The sequence below is a fragment of the Arachis stenosperma genome, chromosome 6 (assembly GCF_014773155.1).
Source record: "Arachis stenosperma cultivar V10309 chromosome 6, arast.V10309.gnm1.PFL2, whole genome shotgun sequence".
In the NCBI taxonomy this organism is placed as follows: domain Eukaryota; kingdom Viridiplantae; phylum Streptophyta; class Magnoliopsida; order Fabales; family Fabaceae; genus Arachis; species Arachis stenosperma.
The window spans coordinates 15,321,190-15,346,049 of record NC_080382.1 but is presented as its reverse complement, the minus strand read 5'-3'; the positions used below and the strand labels follow the sequence as shown (position 1 = coordinate 15,346,049).

General features: G+C 34.4%; 3 protein-coding genes across 4 annotated transcripts; 2 read left to right on the top strand and 1 right to left on the bottom strand.

The window, feature by feature from the left end:
- Positions 1-290: 290 nt before the first annotated feature.
- Positions 291-4,829, top strand: LOC130933187 (protein cornichon homolog 1-like). 2 transcript variants are annotated; one of them, XM_057862739.1, is made up of 5 exons: positions 291-550; positions 649-830; positions 1,949-2,071; positions 3,192-3,286; positions 3,941-4,829. In XM_057862739.1, exons 1-4 carry the CDS (start codon positions 473-475, stop codon positions 3,235-3,237), a joined length of 429 nt encoding a protein of 142 aa, XP_057718722.1. In that variant the 5' UTR covers positions 291-472; the 3' UTR covers positions 3,238-3,286; positions 3,941-4,829. The 2 variants fall into 2 exon arrangements, with proteins under 2 accessions (XP_057718722.1, XP_057718721.1); XM_057862738.1 differs by lacking the exon at positions 3,941-4,829 and having other exon boundaries at positions 3,192-3,436.
- A 9,431-nt stretch (positions 4,830-14,260) lies between these two features.
- On the top strand, positions 14,261-16,217 carry LOC130933732 (protein MAIN-LIKE 2-like). Its single transcript, XM_057863351.1, has 3 exons — positions 14,261-14,455; positions 15,287-16,011; positions 16,106-16,217. The coding sequence occupies exons 1-3, from the start codon at positions 14,261-14,263 to the stop codon at positions 16,215-16,217; spliced, it is 1,032 nt and encodes a 343-aa protein (XP_057719334.1).
- Positions 16,218-16,587: 370 nt separating this feature from the next.
- On the bottom strand, positions 16,588-18,737 carry LOC130933731 (uncharacterized). The gene is made up of 3 exons (XM_057863350.1): positions 18,425-18,737; positions 16,936-18,344; positions 16,588-16,836 (listed from the first exon to the last, which is right to left on the bottom strand). The coding sequence occupies exons 1-3, from the start codon at positions 18,735-18,737 to the stop codon at positions 16,588-16,590; spliced, it is 1,971 nt and encodes a 656-aa protein (XP_057719333.1).
- Between the last annotated feature and the right edge of the window lie 6,123 nt (positions 18,738-24,860).

Below are 24,860 nucleotides of genomic sequence, written 5' to 3'. Positions count from 1 at the left end.
CACAACTTAATTTTTGTAAAATATGTTGACAATATATTTTTTTAACATAAAATATATTATTTTTACTCATTATAGTATGTGTACTGAACCAATAAAAATGCAGAGTTGGCTAACAAACTTGAATTTCTAATGTATTTATTTCATAAAAAATTTAAAAAGTTGCCAACCCCTAAAATATATTATATATTATCTATGCTATAATTAATTGACTGTGTAAAATAATTTTGTAATAAATAATAATTAATATAAAAAGTTGAGCTGTTTTATTGTCAATGTTGGTATGTCCAGCACCTTGATCAACCATATCATCATACCCAAAAAAGTACTTGCAATGAACAGAGTCTTCACCAACTCTCCCATGTCCAAAGTCCAAGCATATCAGTGATTCCAAACTCTCAAAAACTTGCCATCTTGTGGAAAACACACACTTTCGCCGAAAACACTGCGCCACGTCTCTGATTCCTCCGTTTTAATGGGTTGGGAATTGCTCTTCTGGCTGCTTCTTTGTTTCCCTCTCAACATTGCCTTTTTTGCCTCTTCTTTTTACCAGGTGGGGTTCTTCTTTATTTCTATTTTCTTTCCCAATTCTCTACTTTCTTAGCTTCCACGAATCTGAAAATTTGTTCTTTTTATTTTGGGGTGTCCAAGGTTTTGATATTATCGGACTTGGAAGATGACTATATGAACCCTTTTGATGCCTCGTCTCGAGTCAATTACTTCGTGGTTCCCGAGTTTATTGGGCAGGGATTACTCTGTGCTCTTTGCCTCCTCACAGGTCATTGGATCATGTTCTTGCTCACACTTCCTCTTGCTTGCTATCATGCCAATCTGTGAGTACATACATGTCTTTACGACCCCAAACTGATTAGTGTGCTGCTTTAGTTATATTAACTGCCTTATATGTTGTTGATTATTTTGTTTCCTAATGTAGATTTTGCCTTACAATGTGCTAATGAGGGAAGTCAAGTTTTCCCTCTTTATGTGTGTATGGATTGAATGGAGGCATAAGATCTGACATTTGAACCCGGTTTGGGGTAGAGGGTGGATTAGGCTTGTAGTGACCAAAGGGCAAGTGTGTTTTGGAGCACATTTAGGGTAGATAGAAATTGATTTCAGAGGAGAAAAATTATCTTTACTGTTATAATTCTTGCCTTTAGTTTGGAATGGTTCTCCACTTGATTTGGGAGAAGTGAAAAATTTTTCACTTTCTATCAGAATTTCTTTCTATAGGAACTACCTAATGTAAATCACTTTACATTAACATAAAATTCTAATTATATCAGTTCTGCCATAATTAATATCGCCTAGAAAAAACATTTACAAAAATGGTACCAAACACACACAGTGATCTTGCTTGAGCTAAGATTTGTGGGACTTACATCAGTGAGCAGATATTTGTGGTGTTGATTATCAATTTTCGGAGGTTGAGAATGGTGTGAGCATGTGGAGTAGTGGTTTCCCTCTGTATGGAAATCCACCTTAACCTACTATTTTGTCCCCTCTTTGTTGCTATTGGATTTGTGTAACTTTATTGAAACTTATTGTCAGACAAGGTGTTTTGTGAGAGTCATTTAAGCTGATGTATTGCTTTTCCAAACAACTTAGGTGGAAGCAATATTGAGATTTATCATCCAATTACTTGGCATCACTGTTCTGAAGTTTTTTAATTGCTATAAATTGCTTATTGGTTTTGTGAATAAGATGAACTTATAGCACATTTGTCAAAGCAAGTTTTATGTTTCAAATTTTTTTTTCTTCTATTATCTGTCTATAATCAATAATGTGATTGTATTTCATGGCCATGTAGATATCACAAATTACCATTAACGGAAACGAAATTGATTTAATGAACTATCTGTGCATTGACCTGGTACTTCCATAAAGGCTTTGGCTTATGAACTTGTGTTTTCTCTAACTAGTTCATGGTTACTCTGTTTCTATGACTCAGGTTTATGAAACGGCAGCATCTTCTTGATGTTACTGAAGTTTTTAGGGTGCTTAAAGCTGAGAAGAAATTTCGGATTGTCAAACTTGCTTTCTACTTATCAGTCCTGATTATAACTATCTTCAGGTTTGTCATGCCCTTAAACTCCATATACCCACTATTGTTTTTTGACTCTGACAGTCATACCGCTTAAACTTATGTCTATTTTTTTTAAAAAAAATTTAGGTCTTCTTTTAGGATTTATGCTGCAGGAAGAACCTTAGTATAATAGTTCTAAAATTGAGGAATTTGACATAACTAGCAATCCACATAGGAACTCTAACAATTGGTCAAGTAAAAAATAGCCTGGCATCACACAGTTGAAATGGAACCTGCTAATGCTTTTGTGTTGGGTAGTTCACTTTGTTATGTGTTATTTCATGAAGACTTTGACATCACTCACCTTTAACCACCCTATTCGCTATCTTTACACTTGCATATGCTTCATCAGGATTACAGAGGTCACAGTCAACACCTTTTGTTGATTAACTGTAGTTAGGTTTAACTTAAAAATTTTCTGTTCAAGTGCCATTATTCATATACCGAATTATGTATTAGAAATGTTCTGCAAACCCGCCAAGTTGTGTCTCCTTAGCCAATTAAATTCTCTAAGTAGACACATTACCCAGCAAATAGGGCAAGATATATTTGCCTGTGTCATTTGAACTCACAAATTATTTTCTTCCTGCCAACCTCCTCCCTGAACAAGGATTTCCATACCTTTGCTTCTTAGTGTATCCTACTCCTGTATTCTAGATTTTAGTTATTTATTTATTTATTTAAAAAATAGGAGTTATGGCTAAGTTCTTGTATTAGCTTCATATATCCCTAGCTGATTTGAACTTGGATGTTTGTTGTCATACTAAATTCTTTCATGACCAAACCTTCTCTTTTAGGAAGGGGTTGGTGAAGGTTGCTCTAATTTGTCTTTCGATGAGGCACTCTAGACTACGAAATTTTGAAATGCAATAGAAAGCAAGCATTCACTTGCCACCTTGCTTTTTCAAATGCAATAGAAAGCATCCATTTTGTCTTGTGGTGCTGCTTAAAAATCTCCTTTCAATAGGAAAATTAGATGGACCTGGCTTTTGGCATGTGCAATATTGTATGATTATTCATGTATGCTGCATTTGCTGCCATGGCTAGTTATACATCAAAATCTCAATGAACCTAAAGACCAACTTCTCTTTGAACTTTCCTTTTGCAGGCTTGTACTACTACTTGTCTACTATTTTGATCTTGAAGATGAATGACACACAAAACCTATGCAAACCCACACTTGTGCTGTATGACCACCAATGTGTAAGTTGCTCTGAGATTTTTTGTTTTTCCCCCTCTTCTGGGAAGGAAGTCTCTTTTTTATGGGAAACTGTAATTGGATATGTTGTAATTGGATTTAGAAATCATAATCAAAGATCATGGAAATAGAAATCTGTCACTAATTTGAGCCAACTGAGGTAGTTGTTTTGACAGCTTTAAAGGTGTTTTCCCTTGAAATAGCTTATTAGATGAATTAATATGGTTAGCAATAATAGAAAATGATTCAGAAGTTATTTGAGTGGTAGGTATTGTTTGGCTGTTCAAAGTAGGCTTGCATTGGTGATCTGAATAGTACTTTTTATAACTTGTTATAAAACACCTTAACCTTGTGTAGATTTAAAGTAAATACTCAATATGGTCCTTCATAGTATTACTATAAAATAACCATCAATTTAAGGATCAAATGGATAAACTAAATTGATGAGAGTTTGTGAAATCTTCCTTTTTGGAGAAATTCTGAAAGTCAAGAGGATTTTGAAGTCTATGAAAAATCCCTTTTCTCACAGAACTCCCTACCAATGTTATGGGAGACACTAAGCCTTTTTCTTCTTTTTCCAAATCTATTATCTAAAATAACCACAACCTTGTTTGGTTGGTGATCAACTGATCATGTACTTTTTCTTTGTTTTTGGTCAGAGCTGATCATGTTTTGTTCTGGATACAACTTTTGGGTCAACATGGGCTAAATCTAATTCAAGTAATTTTGGGCCTGAGATAGATTTGTTACAGTGGAGTCCAAGATCTATATGGACTCTGGACTCAGTTTTGGATGAGACTAATGGGTCTTGTACTCCTCCTTCTATGGAGATTGGAGGCCCACATGGTCGCCACTTTGATTTTTTGTTGGCCCTTTTTTGTTGTGAAAACCAGGTTGCAAGTCCATGATCAACTAACAGCAAGTCTTTTCGTTGATAATTTAAACAATTGAGAGAGAAAGTTATTTATGTTTATGATAGAGATTAGTGTCCCATTCATAAAATATAAGGTTGTTGAATGCCATAATTTTAATATAGAAAAGGGTTGTGGGTAGAAAGGCCTAATAATATTTTACCCTAAGTATTGCACTATAAGAGTGAATTTTCAAGATCTTAAATTGTGAGGAATATTCGTTGAAATGGGGAAAAGTAAAAAAAGCATTGATTGAAAGATATATCTGGGGCCCAAAAAGGTAAAAAGAGATTGTGGATAGGGTGTGATCCATGAAAATGACTAAAGTGCAATAAGCATCTCTTGCCAAACCCGACATACTGTAGGCAGCTTCAAAACAGTGTGTCTTTCTTTTTATTACTTTTTCGTTTATCTTGTCAACTTACCCTCACAACTAAAAGACACAAAAATTTATGATTGGGTCCATTTTCAAAGCATTCATCAATCATCAGTGCCCATTTCCCCCCTTCCTCCAATGCCTTGTGAACAAGTTATTTATGATGGGAAGGTTTTTACCTCTTCATGTGTTCTACCCTACACAATTGCCCATTCAAGTTAAGCACACTGCTTAGTCCTTTTCATGTCTCAATGCTTTTTCTTTGTGGGTCCTCCCAATTCTCATATTGTGTATGGTCTTGTAAAAATGTTACCGAATTACCAAAAATTAACTACTAAATCAGTTATTATATATTTGTGTATAAATTCATGTGTTTTTTAATTCATTTTAAATGTGTATTTTATATTTCAACATGTATTCTATATAAGTGACTGATTATTCACTTTCTACTACAAGGTACTACTAGTACTCATATATTATTGTTCATGAGTCTAAGTTAAATTTACTTGAACCCATGATTGAAGATACCATTTGGGTTTGAAGTAAACCCAGAAAAGATTGAAGATTCTTAGAAGGAAATTCTGTTACTCCAGAATGCAGACAAATAAGAAGCAGCTAAGTTTGATAACTCCTTTACCGAAAATAGAAAATCACGTCACACCACTCACATCGGTGGTGTTTGGTGTTTCATGTTTGTCTTACTTAACCAAAGGAAGCTCCAACAAATGTAGCTCTTTGTATTGGCTAGTCCTTCTTCATTTCACTTCTTTTACATACCAAGGTCTTTTATTATGCATATCTTCACTTATGTTTCAACTTTCATGTCACCCTCATTAATGAAATTCATACGGCAGGGAAAATGTGATAATGTGAACCGCATACTTTACTCCATCAAAGCAATAACATAAAAAATGATTTTTTTTCAATGCATATTCAATACGAAAAATGTTTTATTGAGACCTTTGCTTTAGTAGCAAATAATTATATTTTTTATTATGGCGTGAAATTAATCAAATTATATATACTAGTTATTAGTAGGTAATATCATGTTTATTAATAAATTATTTTATTTATTAAAAATGTGAAAATATTATTGTAAAATTAATCAACAGGATAAATATTTTACACGCTAATTAAGATGTTTCAGTTTAAGTTTTAAAATATAGAAAATACATTTTATATATATAACGAAGGGTATTTTAAAAAATATTATGCACTAAATATTTTTTAATTTATATTATATATAGTGGATATTTTTTAACAGTCAAAATAATTTAAAAGAGTATTGAATTTTTTATGGTAAAATTATATTGTATATTCACATTGAATAAATATAAAAAATTAATTTTTAATTAGTCAACGTTAGTTAATTTTTTATTGTGATTTTTTTAAATTTCAATATTGGAGGATTTAGTTCTAAATTTTATAATTTAAAATTTAATAAAAGAATAATTTAAAAAGAATTGACTTTTGTGACAATTAAAAAAAATAGTTAATTCTCTAATTAAATTTTTTATATATGCATTAGTTTCGAGTGATTTTGGATGCGGGCCCTTGAAGATGGATAGGTACCAAAACAAACTTAAGCTTGATAGGTTGGGCTTGTAGGCCACAAGTCACGTGGGCTAAATACTTCCATAGGCCCACATAATAGGACATTCTCTAGACATTAAGATGTTGGTTAAGAACTAAAGACCAATAAAAAAAACTAATTCAAGTTAGTCGAGTGGTCAGCTCACTCGTCTGTTTAAGCAAGTGTCGAGGGTTTGAATCCCGCCTTGTGCATGCAGCAATCGATTGACCAGCGACAGACCTTTAAATGGAGCTTCGATCCGTGATGAATTAATCCTTGGCCTGTCGAGTTGGGGGATACCATGGATAACAAAAAAACAATAAAAAAAGAAAAACATTCATTTCATTTTCGTGTTATTTTTTCCTCCTGATCCCTTTCCTAATTTCTCTTTCAGCTTTGTTTCTAAATAGGAGTATTTTGTTTCTATCCTCGTATTAAATAATAATTATTTTCAACCAATTTGGATTGGTCGAGTGGTCAGTTCACTCATCCGCTTAAGCAAGTGTCGGGAGTTCGAATCTCGTCTTGTGCATGCAACAATTTATTGGCCAGCAGCAAACCCTTAAATGGAGTTCAAATCCGCGACGGATTAGTGCTTGACCTGTAGCATAATAATTTTCGCAGCTCAATTAAAGTCTTAATAAGCAAGTTGTTGAGAAACAAATATATATGCTTATAAACTATTTTGTGCGCTACCTAGTTTATTTTCGATAAGACTTTAGTAGCATAACAAACTTACCCGTGGAAGAGCATTAACATCAGAATGAGCAAATTGGTCAGGCATTAAATTATGAACAATACTATATGAAAGAATCTTACATTATATTTGACATATAACTTTAAAAAAAAAAGATAACAATAATAAATGTTCAAATATAAGCATGGATAGACATTTCGTTAAATTATTATGAGACACAAACTGGTAACAGCTAAACAAGATTGTCGGGTTGATGACGTCACGTATGATTTAACAAGCAGTGTTGTACGGAATATATATGAAGTGACAAATTATTTTTATTTTAGTGACTCCATTGAGCAAACTAAATATTTTTTGTTGTTGTTTGTTTCTTTAAAAGGAAAGGCTAAAAAGATGTTGCATTGAGGACTGGGTGCTAGTTGCTCCACCAGATTCTTTCACCTCTATGAAATAAATTTGAACTTTCAATCAATATAATAATATACTCTGAATTATTGTAGCTGACTATCTCTGCAAATTATAAAATATAGATAAATATGGGGAAGATCAAGTTCTGAATTAGAAGGTTTGAAGGTGAACAATAATGTGTTGAGAGAGAGATAGAAATTAGGGTAGCTATGGATTGAATAGACTAGTGATAATAGTAGTCGCTTTACACAGTTGGATAATAACTCCATAAAAAGAGGGGGCTACCCTTTCCCATTTGTCATTTCACTGTTTGATTCCAACCACACCTTCAAGTACAATCTCTGCTTCTCTCTCTCAATTCAAAAACTAAAATTTTATTTGGATACACAATAAAAAATAAAAGAACAAAAAATTGAGAAGAAAGAAAATATTATTTTTATCTATTAATGTTTCAAATACTGATAAATTCATTTACAACAATAAAGTTGACGTTGTATTTATAAAAGAATTTTTGGTGGATACAAATTTTCAAACACACAAAAAAACTAAATATTTTAAAATTGTCCTTCTTAATTTTTCTTTTATTACTATTACATCAGTTTCATTTTTTTATGGTGAATTTTTCAGTATTCTGAATATTTGGAAGTAAAAATAATAGTTTACTTTTTCTGTTAACAATTTATTTATCCAGGTGTTTATAAACCAATAAAAATTTTATATTATATTCGATAGTAAATATTCAAAAAATGAGGGGTAAAAAAGCAAATGATAACAGAGATAAATTATTCTCATCTCTAGATTATGATATTATAGATAGTATTTATTAATTTGTTACTACTAAACTAAATTCTTTTTATAGGTGAAATTTATTTTATATTGAATTATTTATAAAATAAAAATAATGAAAATTGAGTTTTATAATATAAAAAATATTAAGTGTTATATGGTCCAAATTTTAGAAAAATTAATGTATACTTTTATTTTTTATTAGAAGAATTATAACTTTAAGAATGTAATTTACCCAATAATACAAGAGATATGAGTAATGCATAGAAATTATGGCACATTACTTGGGTCCACAACTAGTATTAGGCCCTTTGCTTAATTGATAATTAACATGGGCTTCTTCTTCCGTAGAATTATCCAGAAAAAAGCCCAATTGGGATTTACGAGTCACTAACTCACTACCATTATTAATTTACTATATGGCATATACTGAAGACACAAACCAACTTGGGTTAGTCGAATGATCAGCTCACTCGTATACTTAAATAAGTGTCGCGAGTTTAAATCCCGTCTTGTGCATGCAGCAACCCCTTAAATGGAATTCAGATCTTAGTCCTTAACCTGTTGAGTTGGGAGATACCTTTTGGGTAAACCAAAATATATATATATATATATATAGTGAAGGCACATAACCAAATTAAAACCAGCTCCTTTTTCTAATTTGATTTGTTATCCACCAAAGTCTAAACATTATAAATTATTGTATTTCATATTTTAGGCACCAAGACACACAACTAGTTTTTTTGACTTGTTCCTTTAGACTGCGTTTGTTTATTGTCTTTTAAATACATGGACACAGACATAAATACACAAAGAGACATATATATAAAGATATACAAATTTTTTATTGTGTTTAGTGATATTGGACAAGACACACAATATAAATTAAATATCAATTTTATTCTTATATTATCACTAATGAAATAAAGACAAGAGTAAATTACTAAGAATAAAAGAGTAAATATTTGTGTCTCATTAATGTATCTCCGTGTCTCGTCTTTTTTAAAGAACACTAAATACATATATTTTATATATGTTTGTGTGTCACCGTATTTTTCAAAAATTTATGTCTTAGCAAACAAACAATAGACGTGTACCACCATATCTATGTATTAGTATATGTGTCTCATCAAACAAACGCAGCATTATTCACCAATATGTTGATGGCTTATGAAAACATTAACTTCCTAATCACATATAATTGGTTAGTAAAAAGTTATAACATAAAGAACTCAAGTCATGAAATTTCAAACTTTAAAAATCAACATTACATAATTTTACGGTTCAACTCTTAAATTATATCAAAAGATGTTGTTGATCTAAGAACTCCTCAAGAGAAATATGTCCGTTTATACAAGACTTGGTCTTAATCATATTTACATAAAAAAAAAACAGTAATATTTTTTTATATAAAAAAAATTAGCCCTTATTTGGCATATATGTTTAAAGTATTAAAAATAAGGCCAATGTTACTGTGTAGATGGCCAAAAATTTTTACATATATAAATTTAAGGTGTTAAAATAAGATTAGATTTTGACTATAATAAGACCGACATTGATGGACAAATTATTACTGATGAACCCACCATTTGAATTGTTGCAGAAAAAATATTGATACCAACAAAAATTTTAAAGTTTGTGTCTCATTGTAAATTAAAAAAAAAAAGCTTGTGTCTCGTTTAAATTAGTTAATCTAATTAATATTTAATGAAATTTTTTGCATTAGGCCAGTTACTGAAATTTTTAGATTGGACTTAGGTACTAACCTTACGTTAGTTCAATGTTTTGTTATCCTGATAACAAATTTTAGGTTTAAAAATGATTGTTAATTAATAAAATTAATAAAACTATATTAATTTGTTAGAAATTTTGTTTTATCAATTTGAATAATATAAATTTAATTTATCTTGTATAACAAAGAATACTATGACTTTAAAACTTTATTTGGTAAAATTTTTTAATAAAATTATTCTTTTTTCTTCGTGCATAAATTTGATGTAATAGTGGAAAAAAATTAAAAAACAATAGTAATAGTTTTTTTAATATAGAAATATATATTAGTACTTAATTAAGAAAAATTGTAATAAGTCATGTAAAAGAGGGAATAAATATTATTTTATGATTATTTCTATCATCTTTTAAATATTTTTCTTACTATCACATTAAATTTACTTAACAAAATATTTTAAAGGCATAATATATTTGTACTATTATTTAAAAAAAATAATGTAAAATGCTTCTCATTTTATTTTTTTGTCACTCAGGATAAATTAAATTTATATTATTTGAAATTATAAAAAAAACATCTTTAATAAATCAATCTAATTTTATTATATATATAATTAAAAAATTTTGTTCAAAACTTTTTTTAAGGTAATAATATTTTGTAAATATTCATAATTATAATATAAAATAAGAATAGCAAAAATATTATATAATAAAATTTATTTAACAAAATCAATACGAATAATAATTTTTAAACAAAAAAAGTTTTATATTGACACAGAAAATATGACATTAAATTCAAGTCCAAATTCAACTAATGTTATGGTTGAACACCAAAAAAAATTATTAATACTAATTAAATTCAATTTATCTAATTTAAAAAACAAAAGTAGTAAAAAAAATATTAATACTAATTAAATCTAATTTATTTACTTTTGTATCAATTCAGATGGTGGGGCCATCAATAATAATTTATTTACTAATACAAATTCTATTATTATAGGCAATGTCCAATTTTATTTCAACACCTCAAATTTATCCATGTAGATATTTTTGGCCATCTATACATTAGTATTGGCCTAAAAATAATGCAAAGTGTATAGTTTTTTTTCCTATGAAATCTTTCAAGAGTGCAAATTTGTGTTTGGGCAGAGATTGAAAGAGAGTTGAAGTAGCATTTAGTAACCTTGAAGTGCGAAGAAAGCATATGTACAAACATGGTTTCATGGTTAGGTCATGATCATAGCTCTATAGGACAAGTAGTTGCTACTTGCTACTTGTGAGTTGTGACACTGAATAGTAACTTAATAATAATAATAATAATAAGTGGGGAATGCTCTTCTTCGTTCTCTCATCAATAATAATTAATAACATTAAATAATAATGGTTTTAACTATTTTTAGGCCTTTGGACCACATAATTCTTAGTGCTGCTATGTGATATATGAATAGTAATGTTCTGCGTAGACCTTTTATCTGGAGCCACACAAATAAAAGGTTCATCACCATTAATTTCACTGATTCATTGCCAACTTATTAAACTTACCTTTTCTGCATTTCTTTCTGAATAATAAACATCTACCGCCTTCTCTTTTCACATAATAGTAATTAATAACCAGACCTATATGTGATATTCTCCTGCCCCTATCAATATCATGAGAAATTAATCATATTAAACAAGTTTACATTTTTATGTATAATTTATTTCATTTATTGTTAACTTTGATTAAAGATTTATTTATCTTTTGGTTGGTTCATCTTAAAAGAGTACACATTTAAGTACAATATACAATGTACATAAAGTAAAGAAAAATTGCACAAGATTGTGATAATAATATTTTAATTAAAGTAGAAATTTAGGTGCAGTCGACTTCATGTGAAATTAATATTTGAGAATCATTAATTAGATGATTTGACTAAATTTTCATCTACCGACTCTCAATTATAAACTTCACGTGAAGCCGATTGTACTTAAGTTTTCACGTTTAATTAAATGCCAAAGGCAAATACATTATTAACATTAATATTAGTGTACAGCTAAAGACCGTAACCTATGTTATGTCTATCAAAGAGGTGTCTTTTGACAAGAATAGGGGTCCAAGGATTTATAGATGAGAGTTAGTATTGTCATCATTTACAAATTCGGTAATATTAGAGATATAAAAAAATTATTAAAATTTATTTTATTTAATATTTATTAATTATTAAATAAATTTTGTTTATTTTAAATTAATTAATTTTTGTTATTAAATATTTTTATTATAAATTTTATAATATTAACTTTGAATGATAATGTTATAAAATTAAAAAAATTAATTAATATTTTTTATTAAAATAAAAATAATTTGATTATTTTGACTAATTTTTTTTATTATCAACTATTTCTGAAATGTGAAAATACTACCCTAGATCCTAATCTCACCTCTTAAATTTGGCCTTACTTATGTCTGCCAATGACTTTAACTCGAGTTACGGCGGTATAATAAATTGTTTCAAATTTATTATGCTTTTTTTTTTAAATTTTCTGGGACCATTTGCTTCAATTATTAACCTGCCATATCTTATTACTCATTCTGCATTTCTACTTAATAGCAGCTAATAGCCTAATACCTTTGTAAATTGTAACTAATAAAAAAGAAAGTAAATGACTGATCAGTTATAAAAATTGAAAATCCTGTAATTACATCTTTTAATAATAATAATAATAATAATAATAATAATAATAATAATAATAATAATAATAAGGTGAATTCTACCATAATAATAATCATCACAATTGAACAGTAAATTAGATTAAATTAATTAACATTTAATGGTAAATTATATTGCTATTATATTATAGGGTTCATGTGATGTTAATTGTACGCGGCATTGTCGACCTGAATTATTGAATGTGGTTAAGTTAAGTGAGTTAAAAGTACCGTTTGAAAAATATATTATTAAAACAAAAATTTAATTACTTTGTCAGTGTTTATATTTTATTAAATTTAAATCTAGTCTTATAATATAAAATTTATTATCAGATTTTTAATTAATTAAATTTTTACTAGTTTTTATCTTTTAGATAAAAAATACAATAATATTATAATAATATTTAATTCTTGAATATTATATAATTTATCTTACATCAAATATAAAAACGAATATTCTAAGAATATTTTAGTTTTTTAAAAAATTAATAATTATTTAACTAAAAAATTTGATCTAATACACAAGTTTAATTACAAACTTCTAAATTACAAAATTTAACTAAAAATTTGATAAATTTATAAAAAAAAAACAAAATAATTAGGCGTAAAATAAAATATGTCATTCTTATTTTATATATATAGTAATGAGTGACTAATAATTCAAGGATTTTTCTGATTTGGTATCATCTTTTTAATTTGTGTGTCCACAGTCCATAGTACTTGAGACTCAGAAAAACAGGTCTGAGGTTGTTTCCCTAGGTAGCTATAGCTAGCTGCTCTTCATTTTATTATATTTATTGCAGCAATTATTAAATATTAATCACGTATATATTGTACATATAGCCGCACATTTTCTGCACCTTCAGTTTCTGCCTCGAATTAATTAAGCCATCATTAGCACATAATCCAAATGCAATGAATGGAAACTATAAACATTCAACTTGTTAAACACCTTTAGTTATCATATGCATTATGTTTAACGAATTTGACTTAAATTATTGCTAAGAGATTGTTGTATCACCCTCTTTAATTTCTTTCCTCAATGAAATTTCACAAATTAAAAGAATGTCATCATATAAAACTAAGAAAAAAATTAATAAAAAATTGAAATGAGAGATGGTGACATGGTGTAAGGTCAATGAAATATACCATATTGAGGTAAAAGTTTAAAGGATCCAAACATTAAGCTTTTGGTGAAACTTTTATTCATTTGTGTGAATGATGCTGCTCCACTGTACTGCATGAGATAGATGCTCAACACATATGCATGACACGTGTCTCATTTCACCAATTAACATGTTCAAATAATTTCGCGTAAAAACGCAATCATTTCTAAATGTAAAGGGTTAGATTAAGAGAAGATGCTTAAATCATAACAAGGGATGAAATAATGATGATGATAAAATAGGAATAAGATAGTAACATAATAATGTGTTATATATTCTAATATTATATGATATGATATAAATGCAAGACAAGGACGGGTCATCTTCAACGATTAAAAACTGTGTCGGGCGTTGGCTTCAATTCGGTCCCCACTCTATGGGCCTATATGGGGCTTTCGCCAACTCACATTCTATGCTATTCATTTTTTTCATTAACCATCCTATTTTTCGGTTTTTTTATTTAAATGAAATTAATTAATTAATTAATTAAATAAATTGAAATATGTAATTTTACTGTTTTAAATATTTAGTTACATTTTCACCGGTTGAAAAAGTAAAACTAGTAAATAAAGGTCTTTATAGTAAAAATAGGGCAGAAATGAATTTTGTTATGGAAAAGAAGTTGGTGTTTTGAGAGAATATTGAAGGATGAGAATTTATCCGGCGGTGGAGCTACCAGTCAACATGCAGGAGCGTGGTGATCCTGCTACGGTGCAATGTGTCCGCACCACGCAGGGGCGAGGTGACGCGGCCAGCATACAGGTTCTGACACCACGCAGGGGCATGGTGGATCTGGCGTCGTGGAGTCTCGATGCACCACGTGGAGGTGTGCTGGAGCTGCTGGCATGCAGGGGACAAGTCTCACCTCGGTAAACAGCAAGCGTGGTGCGTTTTTGCTCTATATAAACAACAAGCCTTCAACTACAATGAGAAAGAAAGTGTTAGTGAGAGGCAGGGGAAGGGGGTTTGCTCCTCGAAAGGCTTGTTGCTGCTTCACCGTGAAGGAGAGAAATGGTGAAAAATAGGAAGAAAAAAAATATTATTTTGTGTTTACTTTAAAGAATGGTTCGTAATTATAAAATTTCGGAGAAACATATTATAAATTATTTGGATCATCCAATCTATATAAGTTGGTAAATTATATTTTTATTGTGTATTTTAATTTCTGTTATTTTTTGTTATTTAATATGTTTAAATATAATTATTTGTTAATTTTAAATTAATTTTCTGTTATAAAAATATTAAAATAGAATATATATTATACTATACTATTCTATACTAATTTTTTTTTTTAAAAAATATATTTCTCTACGATAAAAATATAAAAATAATACTATAGTAAAATAAGTAATATACATTCTGTAAATAAATATGTATGTTGATCATATTCAAAAGTTTAATACGTAATTGTTAAAGTAATAAATAAATAAATATTAAAAAATATATATATACATTGTTATTAATAATATTAGAAAAATATATGTTGATGCACGAAAAAAAATTATTTTTAACTATGGTAATGCACTTCTAACAAATAAAATATTGAAATAAATAAATATCTAAATAATATTATTAATTGGATCACATACATTTTATAAATCTATTTATTAATATTTATTTATTAATAAATAAATATTTATAAGTAATTTAACAAATATAATTTTGTTGATGTAGCCTAATAGAAATTTGTTGGTGCGTAAACTGAATTCGCCACAGAGTTGGAACTCGAGGGTCGAAAACTACTTACGTGCCACCGGATTCTACCACGTATCTAGGATTGGGATGATAAGAGGATCTCACCCGTTGTTAGCTGCTCTGGTTGAAAGGTGGAGGCCGGAGACTCACACTTTTGTGTTGTCGGTGGGTGAGGTTATAGTGACATTGGAAGATGTCGCACAAATATTTGGCTTACCAATTGATGGAGAACCTGTGAGTGGATGGACTGACAGTAGTAGTGATTTCGTTCAGAGTCAGAGCATGACAATATTCGGACATGAACCGGCGCTCAGTCGTAATTCGAAATCCTATATAAAGCTTAGTTGGGTTCGATGTATCAGAGATGAGGAGCCGTTGGACACTGAAGAGTCCATAAGGAGATACGTGAGATGTCAGATTTTCTGTTTGTTAGGGTCGACTCTATTCAAAGATAAGTCGACCGCCTACGCCCATGCGAAGTACCTACCATTGCTTCGCAATTTCGAACGGATCCATACTTATAGTTGGGGTTCAGCATGTCTCGCGCATCTTTACAGAGCACTATGCCGTGCATCACGATATGATACGAAGGAGATTGATGGCCCTCTTAATCTGTTGTTTGTTTGGGCATGGGAGCGAATGCCGTGTCTTTTGCCCGTACCGAGACATATCCTTCCACCTGCTGAGATACCAGTTGCCATGAGGTAAATATTTATGGTTCTTGTCGGAGATTATATTCATTATGCATGTTTCAGTTACGGTTACTTACGTAAATTTTTTCACTGTATCATGTTTCAGGTGGAGTAATTCGGAACGGAGCACAGCGTGGTTAGAGAAGACCGTTGTGACATTTAGGCATGATATAGACTACATGCAGGAGCTAAATATGTATGGTTCTAATGAATCCTAGATCCAGACATTAATGTTAGGGTTATGACATTCGAATTATCTGTGGCAGTTTGAGTGGCGGTCGTACGAAGGAATGATTATACCCAGCGAGTTACATGGACATCTTGATGTGTGTGATATCGTTGCTCCGTTGTTGTCGTTCGAGTGTATCGAATGGCACCCTGCGAAGCGAGTGATGCGTCAGTATGGGTTAGCACAGCCCCCCCGGCGCGCGCGAATACCAATGGACATTTCACTGGACCAGCATTGCATGGCTCTTCGCGGAGTGCAGCTTTATGACTGGACAGTTTTGCAAGGGGAGTGGATAGCGAAGTGGGGCAACAGGCGAAACACTCGACTGCGGGATCTGCACCCCCTTCCGACCTGGGACTTCATACCGACCCCGGAGTATTGGGATTGGTACGTGCGCTCATTCGGACATATGCTGAGATTGTCGGCGTATGTTCCTCAGCCACCTGCACCTCAGCCACCTCAGCATGCAATGTTTGAGCCGGTTCTGTATTATGTACCACAGCCACCACAGCCACAGGATCAGAGTGCGTCCAGCCACCACTCTCATCACTCTCAGCACAGCCACCATTCCTAACACTCTCATGCACATACACCTGGCAATCGATTCGCTGGTTAGCACAGCAAGAAATAACATGGTGACATGGTATTCGTTTCACCTAAAAGTGCCCACAGTCACACGTACGTCGTGCAAGATCAACGACTAACACCTTTCCGCTAGTCATTTCGCGCACCTCAAATACTTCATTCCGTCTGTCAAAGCGGTGCACAATTATATTCCCAACCTGTTGCATACTTGCTTCTATCCGTTGTTGTGCGAATATGGAATAAGTATATCCAGCACGTTTGCGTTCGTGAGACTTAGCACTCTTCCGCGTAAAAAGTTTATTTAACCGATAATATGTTGCTCGGACTAGTGCCAACACAGGTAGATTACGAGCACCCTTCAACACTGAGTTAATGCACTCAATAAGGTTCGTCGTCATATGGCCACATCGATGTCCCTCGTCGAATGACAATACCCAATGTCTAAGTCCAATGGCATCGCACCACCTAGCATATGCCTCGCCTCGCTCTTCCAACCTCTTATAATTGATGTTATACTCCTCCACCGTTCTTGAATATCCAATATTGACCACAAGCTTTTGCAAGTGAGGGACTTTGAATGCTCGTAGGAAGTTGCTGCCGATGTGCCTTATACAAAACATCCACCATGCTCTTGGAGGTTGCCAGTCACCTCCGGAACGATTTACTGCTGCCCGAATTGACTCATGCCGGTCTAAGATCATACCCACACCATCTTTTCTGACAACATGCATTCGCATATTCCTTAGAAAAAAGTACCACGCATCAGCTGTCTCCCCTTCCACCAAGGCAAAAGCGATAGGCACAATGTTGTGGTTCCCATCCTGTGCAACAGCGACCAGAAGTGTACCTTTGTACTTTCCATATAGGTGTGTTCCGTCAACTTGAATTAGGGGCTTGCAATGCCTGAATGCCCTAACGCATGGATTGAAACTCCAAAATACCCGATGAAGTATTTTTACCCCTTGCGCCTCTTCATTCCCATTGTAGAGTGGGCGTGTTTCTATCTGGACAACTGACCCAGGCATCTTCTGAACCATAACCGAGAGCCACCACGGCAAGGCTTGGTAACTCTTCTCCCAATCACCGAAAACTTTCGCTATGAACTTCTGCTTTGCCAACCAAGCCTTTCGGTAATTGATGGTATAGTTGAACCTTGACTGGACTTTGGCTATTATAATTTTCACCTTTATGGACGGGTCAGTCTTGACCAATGGCTTTATAGCCTCAGCAACTGTGTCCGAGTCCAACTTGGAATGATCCTGTGAAATCACTCCCGTTGTACACGTGTGCCTACCGTTGTATCTGCGTATCTCCCAACAAATTTTTTTCTGTATCGAGTCGGCTCGGATAAGCCAGTCGCACCAACGCCCATACATCTTGCATTTTGCATAGAACGTCTGTGGCTCAGACTCATACACGTCGTAATCAACTCCTCTAGCGATAGTGTAACTTCTAATTGCTGCCACGACCGACTTTCTAGAACTGTATTCCATTCTAATCCAGAACTCTCCGTCATCGGGATCAGCAATGCCTACAGAAAGTTCCCATCATCGTTTATTAATCAATCCAAAGTATATATTAAAGATAACATATTATTCGGTCATCACGTACCTATGTTTGAATATTCCGGAAACTCCGGTGCATGCATGGCGTCGAGATCCAACTCACGCATAAAAGGTGGCACGTTCATCGGTTGAATGACCGAGGGGTGAACCACTACATTATCAGCTGCTGTCTCAACTCCCACATCATCATCCTCGTCTTCGTCGCCGGCTTCATAAGTGGCTTCGAAGTCATCTTCGCTATCACTATTCATTTCCTCGTACACTGCAGCTCTATCATCCTCCACCTCTAAGTCATTTTGAATCCCTTCTGCCTCTACGGTTTCAAACTCAACATACAGCTCAATCTGTGGCTGTCGCATTTGAGTTTGTCGGTGAATTTAAAACATATTATGCATAGTCACTTCGTCAGTGATTGGCATGGTATCAAACTATATTAGACCACCAAAAACTACAACCGGATTCCAGTACAGAATTTTGCTCACTCTCATTAACGTACCGTTCTCCATGCTTTGACAGAGACCATTCTGAAGTTCCATAAACGTCATGGTGCATGGAACCACAAACCAAAACGGATTCTGGCACACAAATCGCACTCTCTCATGAGTATTACGTATTATCTCACCGTCGCGATACACTACCAAGTTTGCGGTACCCTCTATTACACCAGAAACACACTCAAAGAATACTCACGCACTTCCTTAGAATGAAAATGAACCCAAGCACTGCCTTATATAGAGAGTAGCATTCACCACGCCCCCACGTTTTGATTGCCTCAGGCGAATCACGTTCTGCCACGTGTCAGGACGCCCCCACGTGCCACGTCATCACGCCCCCACGTGATGCCCAGGTGTACCAATCAAGCTCCGCCACGTCATCATCACACCCCCACGTGCTACATCAGCACGCCCCTACGTGGTGCTTGCGTGGCCCATTCATCTTCCTCCACATCATCATCACGCCCCCAAGTGATGCCTACATGACCAATTCTTGCTTCGTCACGTCATCATCACGCCCCCACGTGCTAGGTTAGCACGCCCCCACGTGATGCCACCGTGTCACATTCAACCTGTGACATGTCATCTCACTTGACACTCGTCGCAGTCAACACGTCCCTGCGTGTTGAACATGGATCCACCATTGGGTAAAACACAATATTCCCCATTTCTAGCCAAAATATCACTTTACTTCCTATATTAAAATTCTTGAGCCAAAATAGGGCAGAATAATCTTTTTTATTTTCGCTTTCTGACAATCAAAATTAAAAAAAATCATTTGTTTTGTTATTGAATTGCCAGCAAAAATCAAGTAGAGAAATTTCATTGTTTGCGTTTTTTGTCAGCAAAAATCGAGGAATTGCGCCTATACATAACACATTTTTTGCCGGCGTTTTCCAAATCATTTCATTTGTGAAATTTTGAGTGTTCAGTGTGGGACATTGGAAAAGAGAAGAGAAGAGAAGTGGAAGAAAATACTACACAATACAAATATTAATAGACTAAATAAAGATGATTAGAAATAAGAGATTAAACTAAAGAAAATATTTTTGTGTATTGTTTAGTCTTCATCAAAGTACAATGTATAAGGTGTATATATAGCTGTTAGAGGAATCAAAGTAATAAAAGTATATAATCCTATAATTAATATACAGATACATTATAAAAATACAAATGATACTAATTGATCTAATTTGATTCTAATTATGCTCTTAACATCCCCTTTCAAACTCAAGTGGGAGTTAAGGATACTATCTTGAGTTTGGATAACAAAGTCCGTAAACGAGTCGGACGATGAGCTTTCGTGAAGATATCAGCAGTCTGATCCAGTGTGCCAACAATAATGAGACGAACAACATCAATAAGGATAAGTTGCCGAACAAAGTGGCAACCAATCTCAATGTGTTTAGTGCGTTCATAAAACACATCATTATGAGCAATCTGAATTGCACTGTGATTGTCACAAAAAATATCAGTTGGGGATGGTTGAGGAACACCCAAGTCTTCAAGAAGCCAACGAATCGAGATAATTTCAATAGTGGTGTCAGCAAGAGCACGGTATTCAACTTCTGTGCTTGATCGAGCAGTGAAATTTTGCTTCTTAGCTCGCCAGGAAATGAGAGAGTCGCCAAGAAACAAATAACAACCAGTGGTAGAACATCGATCAATAGGATCACCAGCCCAATTAGAATCTGAGTACGCCTGAAGGGATAAGGAGGAATGAGCAGAAAAATAAAGGCCTTGGAATAGGGTGCCTTTGATGTAGCGAAGAATGCGAAGAACTGCTGCATAGTGAGTAGTAGGAGGAGTTGACAAGAACTGGCTAAGAACACGAATCGGATAGGCGATGTCTTGTTGGGTGATAGTTAAGTAGACGAGTCCTGCAACTAATTGTCGATAAAGAGTAGGATTATCCAAAACAGTGTCATCCATAAGAGTAAAACGAACATTCGCCTCAAGAGAAGTAGACTCAGTGCGACTATCTGTAAGTCCGGCTCGAGCAAGAAGATCTGAAGCATATTTAGCTTGAGAGAGATAGATGCCATCATCGGTGGATACAACTTCTAGACCAAGAAAATAGCTGAGAGAACCAAGATCCTTCATCTCAAAAGTACGGTGAATGGATGCCTTGAGATCAGAGATACCATCAACATCATCTCCAGTAATGATCATGTCATAAACATACAGAAGTAGAATAACAACTCCATGTGCGCTTTTACGAATGAAGAGAGCATTCTCATGAGGGCTGCAAGTGAAACCAAGATTTCATATGGTAGTGTTAAACTTGTCAAACCATTCACGAGGAGCTTGCTTAAGTCCATAAAGTGTATTGCAAAGGAGACAGACTTTACTAGAAGGGCAAGGATATCCCGGAGGTGGTTTCATATAGACTTTCTTTTTTAAATCCCCATTAAAAAATGCATTCTTCACATCCATCTGACTGAGAGACCATTTTCTAACCGCAGAAATGGCAAGGAGAGCTCGAACAGACGTAAGACGAGTGACAGGAATAAAAGTCTCTTCATAATTAATACCATACTCCTGTGTACAACCTTTAGCAACCAATCGTGCCTTATAACGATCAATGGAACCATCAGAGCGAGTCTTGATCTTATAGACCCATCTACTACCCACAACGTCCTGATCAGAAGGAGGATCAACCAAATCCCAAGTCTGTGATTTTTCAAGTGCCTGAATTTCTTCCTGCATTGCTTGCTGCCAATTTGGATTGGTAGAGGCTTCTCAGAATGACCGAGATTCATGATGATGAATAGCAGAAAAGCAGTGATAATCAAGAAGATGAGGAGGTGGATTTCTAACCCGAGAAGAACGAGTGGAGGAAGGAGGCATGAAAGCAGGAGCAAGAGCAGGAGCATCGTCCGGTCTGGAATCATCGAGAGATGGAGAAAGACGAGAGAGGAGGGGCCTCGAGGGATGGACTTGGGGTAGACCCTATAGTATCATCACTAAGAAAGAGATCAACATTGGGGTTAGTAAAAAACGGTGACGGAGTAGAAGGAATAAACTCAAAAGAGGAAAAACTAGAGAATATGTAATGCTCCCAGAAGACAATATGACGAGATATACGAATGCGTCGAGAGATAGGATCCCAACAACGATAACCCTTATGTTCAGAGCCATAACCAAGAAAACAACACATGCGAGCCTGAGGTTCAAGCTTATTGTGTGGTTGAAGAAGGACAAAACAGATACAACCAAAAACATAGAGAGAACTGTAATCGGGATACGTATGATAAAGACGCTCAAAGGGAGTAGTGTTACCAAGAACAGAAGATGGGAGTCTATTGATAACATGAACAGCAGTGAGAACAGCTTCACCCCAAGCACGCTCAGGACAAGAAGAGAAAATAAGCATTGCACGAACTGAGTCAAGAATATGACGGTGTTTACGCTCAGCTCTGCCATTTTGTTAAGAGGTACCAGGGCAAAAAAAACTCAGATAAAATGCCCTATTCAACGAGAAAATTTAAAAGTTTGGAGTCATGATATTCCATAGCATTATCTCGTCTAAAGATTTTAATGACCTTTGAAAACTGAGTTCGAATCATAGTGACAAAGTTAATATAAATCTGAGGCAGCTCATGACAATTAGTCATCAAATAAACCCAAGTAAAACGTGATTAATCATTAATAAAGACTACAAAATATCGAGCTCCTCCCATAGAGGAATTATTATAAAAGGATAAGGCAGGTTGTTTTGCAATTTGACAAGAAATACAATCAAAAGACTCATATTGAACTTGACCTAAAACACCTGTAGACATAAGAGGACGCAATTTTCCTAAGGAGCTGTGGGCAAGACGACGATGCCACAAATGAAGAGTAGATGGAGAGGAAATAGCACAAAGATTTGATGTAGAGGGAACATGAAGGTTTGTGAGCTCAAACAAACGGCTGACCTTACAACCAGTCCCGATGATCTTTTCCATCCGACGATCCTGCACACGACAACCAGAAATAGAGAAAGTGACATCAAAATCGAGGTCAACGAGTTGACCGATAGAGATAAGATTAAAATTCAATTTTGGAATAAAGTAAGTATCAGGAAGATGAATATTGGACTGTGAAATAAACTCTTGATGTGTTGCATGCAGGAGGGAACCATTAGCAGTGTTGACAGAAGGTGCTTTTGTAGTGGTAGACAATGATGAGAAAAGATGACGCAAAGGAGACATGTGATTAAAACAGCCAGAATCAAAATACCATTTAGAATTACCTGGAGGGGTGGAAAGAGCAGCAGTGGTATTACCAGAAAAGAAAAGAAGTTGCTTAAGAAGAGATTCAATATCTGATGGAGAGACAGAAGGTGTATTGAGAGAGGTAGATGGGGTGGAGTCAGTAGCAGCAACAGCAGTAGAAGCAGGCACATGCGGAGAGTGGTTGGGACGAGGTTGATACTTGTTCTGATCTAAAAGTGGTGGTCTAGTAGGACAGGTGGTAATCAAGTGACCCGAAAGCTTACAATAATGGCAAAATAGTTTCGGGCACTTGGACCCAATGTGACCTTTTTTGTTTGTACTTACGACATTCAATAGAGGGACAGTCAGAGAATGGGTGCCCAGGACGGTTACAGTTTCGACAGATTTTGCCTTTTCTGTCGGTAGCAGCAAAGATAGTTTCACTCTTAGAACGAGTCAATCCCAAGCGTGTTTCTTCAGATTTAAGACGAGGAAGAGCATATTCAAGGCTAGGCAAGGGATTCTGATGAAGCAGAGAAGCCCTGACCAGCTCATAGTCATCAGTAAGTGCCATCAGAAATTGAATGAGACGTGTCCGGTTCCGATAATCCTCATATGCCCTAGCATCAGTGGGATTTTAAGAACTGGCTCATAAGAGGTCAATTGATCCCAAATAATTTCCATCTGAGCAAGAAAATCAAAAACTGCATGGCCACGTTCTTGCTTAAGACTATGAAGCTCTTTTAGCAGTTGATATTGATGAGAGAGATCAGAAATAGTGTAACGTTTTGCCAAATGATCCCATACCTCTTTAGCAGTTTCAAAACGCCCAAATTGTAAATGAATGCCAGGAGTAGAAGTGTTGTGGAACCAAGTGATAATCTGGTGATTTTTATTATCCCAATTTTCCAATTTCGCTACAAAGTCCTTCTCAGCATCCTCCTTGGATTTAGAGGTCCCATCTTTGGATTTGTCAGTCACAGTTGGCTTAACAGGACAAACAATATCACCAGTCACATATCGCCATAATTTTTGTCCTTTAGGAAATCCTCGCATAGCTTCAACCCAATGAGCATAGTTGGAGCCATTAAGGATAACAGGAATAGGTTGAAAAACATTCGATTTCTCCATAATAACAAAAACAAAGGGAAAAAGGAGAAGAAACTGCAAATTCGGGGCAGAAAATGAGAAAACATATGGCAAAATCGGAAAGAGCTCACCAAAAAACCTTAGGGGAAGGTCCCGCTATCCGCCACGTCAGCACACAGGGACACATGGCGCTGCGGGATTGGAGACAGATGACAGGTAAGTGTTGACTGGGCGGGGCAAACACGTCGGTTGGAGTAGCGGTTCGGGTCGGGCACGTGGGTCAAATGCGGATCCGTCTAACTGCTTGGTGACACGTGGCACGTCTTGGAGTCGTTGATCTAGGCACTGATCGAATGGCTCTGGAGGCGTCTGGAGAAAGGGCTGCTTCAACCGGACAGCCAACTTCAACTGGCGGCGTGTCCGAAGGCGTATGGTGGTAATTCCGGTGGCATTGGAAACGTTGCAACGAGGAAAAGGTTAGGGTGGCGGCGGTAACGAACCAAAGCGTCGAGAAAGAGTCGAAAAGTTAGCACAAAGTACTGCCAGAGGAAATAAAATAAAAGGACTAGAAATCAATTATTTCTGAAAAAAATAACCTAAGCTCTTGATACCATGTTAGAAACAGAAGAAAATGTTTTTGTATATTGTTGAGTCTTTATCAAAGTACAATGTACTAGGGAGTATATATAGTTACTAGAGA

Coding starts and splice junctions, on each gene's coding strand:
- LOC130933187 (XM_057862739.1), top strand. CDS start 473: ATGGGTTGGGAATTGCTCTTCTGGCTGCTTCTTTGTTTCCCTCTCAAC. Junction 831..1,948: donor GCTTGCTATCATGCCAATCT/GTGAGTACATAC, acceptor TCTATGACTCAG/GTTTATGAAACGGCAGCATC. Junction 2,072..3,191: donor CTGATTATAACTATCTTCAG/GTTTGTCATGCC, acceptor TTCCTTTTGCAG/GCTTGTACTACTACTTGTCT.
- LOC130933731 (XM_057863350.1), bottom strand. CDS start 18,737: ATGCGACAGCCACAGATTGAGCTGTATGTTGAGTTTGAAACCGTAGAG. Junction 18,345..18,424: donor TCCGGAATATTCAAACATAG/GTACGTGATGAC, acceptor AACTTTCTGTAG/GCATTGCTGATCCCGATGAC. Junction 16,837..16,935: donor GCGAAATGACTAGCGGAAAG/GTGTTAGTCGTT, acceptor TGTGCTAACCAG/CGAATCGATTGCCAGGTGTA.
- LOC130933732 (XM_057863351.1), top strand. CDS start 14,261: ATGAGAATTTATCCGGCGGTGGAGCTACCAGTCAACATGCAGGAGCGT. Junction 14,456..15,286: donor GAGGTGTGCTGGAGCTGCTG/GCATGCAGGGGA, acceptor TTGTTGATGTAG/CCTAATAGAAATTTGTTGGT. Junction 16,012..16,105: donor GAGATACCAGTTGCCATGAG/GTAAATATTTAT, acceptor ATCATGTTTCAG/GTGGAGTAATTCGGAACGGA.